The sequence below is a fragment of the Ricinus communis genome, chromosome 10 (assembly GCF_019578655.1).
Source record: "Ricinus communis isolate WT05 ecotype wild-type chromosome 10, ASM1957865v1, whole genome shotgun sequence".
Lineage (NCBI taxonomy): Eukaryota > Viridiplantae > Streptophyta > Magnoliopsida > Malpighiales > Euphorbiaceae > Ricinus > Ricinus communis.
In genome coordinates, this window is record NC_063265.1 from 3,615,133 (window position 1) to 3,619,940 (window position 4,808).

Here is a 4,808-nt window from a genome sequence, read left to right on the forward strand (position 1 = left end):
ATTGAATGACAAAAAAGTATATGTTTATCAAATAATAGTATGTTTTAGATATCTGAAACTTTTTAAAATGAAATAAAATTCAACTCAAATGTTCAATATCAAACGATATATATTTACTAAAATTTAGTACATGTTATGTATCTGTAAAATATCTGAAACTAACTTTAGAAAAATGGAAAAAATGAAGAAATGAAAATGAATACTTCTAAAAACAACATGAGGTGTTTTTAAAAAAATAAAAAAACAAAAAAGTATTTTTATAATTATTTTTAAAAAATAGATAAATGATAAAATTTTCTCATGAATTTACTTAAAATGATGAATAGCATCGGCACATATAATTGAAAGTTTACATGAGAGTGAAAAACTTTAGGATTTAGTCATAAACTTCAGAATTCTATTTCAGATTAATTTTTGAGTATATAAAAGAATTGAATATTCATTTACATTGAATCTAATTGAAATTCAAAAAAATTATAGTCTTTATTTGTAATTTAAAGTCTATGTGCATTAAATAAATAAAAATTAATTTAAAATTTTATATATTTAAATTTGTGTAGAATTAGTTATAACTAAACTAATTCTAATAAAATCGGTAAAATTTTCAAATGAATTCATATCAGTTTGTCAATATATTCTATAATACTAACATATCTCCTTCAATTTTATTATTTTTATTTTATTTTTTCTCATTTATTTTTTAAATAAAATAATCTATATATTAATTTATGAGATGTAAATTTTTTGATACACGTGTTTAATTTTTGACACGTAAAATTTTTATTTTGACATATGTACTATTTTTGATACATAAGATTCAAACTTATGTGTAATATATATAATTTTTTTTAATTTTTTTAATTAATAAGTTATATTCCTAATGAAACACTGACTTTAATCTTAAGAAATAACATATTAGTTATATTTTAATATTACATTAAATAATAAAAAATTTACAATCAGATAATAATATTAAATCTTATGCTAAAAGAGTATATTATTATATCTTAATATTGTATTAATTAATAAATTAATAAATTAATTTTATAATAAATTATTAATTCTATAAATAGTAATGCTAATTATAGTATTAAGTTACATAAGTACTAAAATTAATTAATATTTTTATATTAATAAAGTTTTAAGATTTTAAAAAATTAAAAAGTTAATTAGCTTACTATTATTTTTTAAAATATTATAAATTAATATTAAATATTATTAAATTATATTTATTAGTTTAATTTTATAATTTAAATAATTATAAAAATCATCGAACACATAATTAAATAAATAATTTTTTTAAATGCTGGGCTGCCTTTATTACTCACTACATAAAAGTTCAAGGTATTTATCGCACATTATGAGGTGTGTATTTCCTGGCTGTGGGACTGAGTACAAACATGTTTATATTAGAGTTTACTTTCTCTCTCTATATATAAAAACACTAAAGTAATTAAAATACTTTAGATTTAATCAATAATTAATTTAATATATAAAATTTTAATAAAAACTAATATTAAATAAAATTAATATATAAAAGTTAATACCGCAATGAATCATTAAATCAAGCAAAAAAAATATTTATATATTTAATAATTTCATAAAAAGTTTGAATGTCTTTAAGGTAAAAAAGGAGGAAAAAAGGAATACTTACAAAATAATTAATAAATATTAGATTATCTAATAATATAAAATATTTTTATTTTATGACTTTAATTATAATAATATATATGTATAACATGTATAACTAGTAAAATTAATTATATATAAATTTAAATTTTATATAAAAATAAATTTATAAATTACAATAAAAAAACTGTGTCAAAAATAATGACACATCTCAAAAATAAATTTATACCTCAAAATCTAATAGATATTGTGGATATAGATAATACTTTATTCGGTATTTCTACTTTTTATTATTTAATTACTGATTTACCAAAAGGAAAAAGAAGCTACAACTCAGGCCTGCCTTGCTCAAAGTGCAAGAACTAAGAGAAGCGGCCCAACCCAAGCAGAGGGAAATATCTAAATTATCCACACACAAAAAAAAGAACAAAATACAGAAAGGACGAAAGCAACGTGTACGATTCTGATTAGATCTCAGAAACCGCCAGAAGACTCGCCCTTGGATCAATTGACCCCTATTTTTGTACCCATATATAAACCCTTTTCTCTTATCTGTCAGTCTGATCCAAAACCCTCTCTCTCCCTCTCTCAAAATTCCCAATCGCCAGTTTTAGGTTTTCACGTGTCCAATGGATGATTCTTTCTCTTAATAGTACACCTAATCCAGTTCCATCCTTTTCTTTTGTGTTTGTGTTATAAAAGAAAGATTAATCGAAAACCTTTTGATTTTCTGATCCAGAAAGAAACAATTTTTAGGGTTTTGACATAAGCAAATAGTTTGCTAGAGGAGGGTTCAGAAGGAGATAATGCCTTCAATGCCCAATTTGGTTTCTTTAGTTCCTTATTTGACACTATTTCATGGTGGATTGTGTTCTCATCGTTTGAAACAGCTTCAAAAGGGTGATAGGCGTGGTAATATTAGTAGTTAACATTACGTCTTTTTTTTTTTTACAAAAAAGAAAAGAAATTTTAGCTTCAAAATCTGTTTCTTTTTCGCTTTTTTTCTTCTGGGTTTTCGCTTTTGTTTTCCGGGTTTCTGCCATTTAGCTGCAATTTTCGATATAAAGAAGTCTCTTGTCTGAGTTACTCCGCATCGATAGAGATCCTTACTAGAGGATTTGGTTGGGCTTAGTTAAGATTGAGGTAAGGGGTGCGTGTTATACATTTATGCGTTGATATATGGCTTCTATACGATTATCTTATTTTAGTATGACTCGGTGTGATGGATGTGGGTTTTCATGTATACATGGTTAAACTCTTGTAACTTGATCTAATCTGACTGGAACATGTGCATGTTTGCTTTTGATTCATAACGCCTTTTCGTCTCTGTACTATGATATTTCTAATAGTTGTTTATGTATGTGACGTGTAGTGCTGTTGCCTACTCTTGTGGAATTAAGAATATGTTATATGGGTTATATCTGATTTCTTCTTGTTTTTTTTTTTTTTTCGATGTAGTGCTTGATCGCTTTCTTGTTTTGCAGTTTGATGGATATTAGCTCTGCTCGGGTTGATGCTGGCGGTGGTGGTGTTCGGGTAGATGAAATTGAAAGCAGTTTTCGCAAGTTTGTGCATGTGGATGATACTCGAGAAAGCTCTCCATCTGATGGAGATGATAACAGTGATGAGGAGGGATCTGAAGAACTTGAACCTTTCAGGCCTGAACCAGTTACAAAATGTATGGAAAAGTTTCCTGGTAATTTGCTAGTGGAAGAAGATGATGAACCTGAAACAGCAATGCAGCAACTGTCTTCTGAGGGACCCATACAGCCTGCAGTGCTGGTAATCTTTTTATTATATTTAAGTCACCTGGTATTACTTCAAATTTAAATGAGGCAAAGGCTTATATAGTATGTGCTTGTTTGAATCTTAAGGCCAACAGAAGACGCCCTTTACAGACAAATATAGAAAATGGTCTAATGTAAATTAACGCTCATTTGGCATTGATCTGGGAATCCTGCACCATTCATTTGAACTCTAATGGTGTGCTCCAACTGATATCTTGTTATGTCATTAGTCTTTGCGAAGAAGTGAGAATAAGATAGTTTTTTGTTTGATTATCCTGCCATGGTGACAACTAATAATAAAGTAATATCAGTAGAGTCAGTTTAGTTTTCTTAGACCTTGCTGTTTTTGAACTTTAACCTGGTCTGTTTTCTCTTTGAAGCTTGTGTCTGCCATGAAAGGCAGCCGAGAGAAACTGGGAGCATCCCTTAGAAAACTGACTGTGTCATGGGCACCTGATGTATATGATCCTATTCCTAATTCCTTATCTCACACTGTGAAAAGCAAGCAGAAGAAGTCTAAGAAAGACAGAGACAGAGATAAAGAAAGCAACAACTACAAGAAAAATGGAAAGAGAGGACAAAAGGGCAATTCGCGAGGAGGTGGTGGTAAAGACAAGAAGCAACTTCGCAAAGCTGGTGGGAGGTCTGATAGGGGTTATAAAACTCTAAGTATCTCTGAGTCTCCTGATAACCTTGATGAGTTTAATGTTGGTAGCCCAGACTACTGTGGAAGTAGCTTCCTTAAGAAATCCCCTGCAAATTTTCATTACTCTGTCGCAGAGGCCTTGTGAAGTCGCATCTTTCAGACGGCTGGTCTCATATCTGAAGCCTTTGTGAATAAATAAATTAACTAGGAATAAACATTTGTAGATCAGATGTGCTCTGCGAATTTTAGCCATTATTTTGTTGATGCTTTAACCATATGAATTGTTGTATCTGAGGTGCCGATGCTGGTGCTTGTCCTGCTTATGCAACAGTATTCAAATATGATTTGGCTTGTGATAACGATCAGTTACTTTCGCTGTTTATAACAACAATTTTCATTTGATCTTTTGGCTACTCTTCTGCAGATTAAGAGTGATTCTTCACCTTCAACCTCCGTACTTCCAGACGGTAATATACTGATTGATAATTGTACTTGTATCTTTCCCATTTTAACCACTTCCTTTTTCTCCTTTGTGGAAGCCATCGAAGTTCTTTTTTTTCCTTCCACTATTCTCTTTTATTTGGCAGGAATATCCTGGTGTGTCTGGCCTCTGGTTCAGAAAAGAACTACGTTTTGTTAATAATCCGCGAAATATAGAATTGTTTTTCCAAAAGAAGAAAATTCAAACTATGGAGGGACTGAAAAAAGTTGAGTGCCTTATCAGAACTGGTAACGGGTGCAGAAGA

At 29.2% G+C, this 4,808-nt stretch overlaps 1 protein-coding gene across 2 annotated transcripts; it reads left to right on the forward strand.

Moving 5' to 3' along the window:
* Positions 1-2,191: 2,191 nt before the first annotated feature.
* LOC8269376 lies at positions 2,192-4,464 on the forward strand. 2 transcript variants are annotated; one of them, XM_015726703.3, is made up of 3 exons: positions 2,192-2,779; positions 3,114-3,411; positions 3,797-4,464. In XM_015726703.3, exons 2-3 carry the CDS (start codon positions 3,118-3,120, stop codon positions 4,205-4,207), a joined length of 705 nt encoding a protein of 234 aa, XP_015582189.1. In that variant the 5' UTR covers positions 2,192-2,779; positions 3,114-3,117; the 3' UTR covers positions 4,208-4,464. The 2 variants fall into 2 exon arrangements, with proteins under 2 accessions (XP_015582189.1, XP_002531334.1); XM_002531288.4 differs by having other exon boundaries at positions 2,193-2,772.
* The last annotated feature ends 344 nt before the right edge of the window (positions 4,465-4,808 follow it).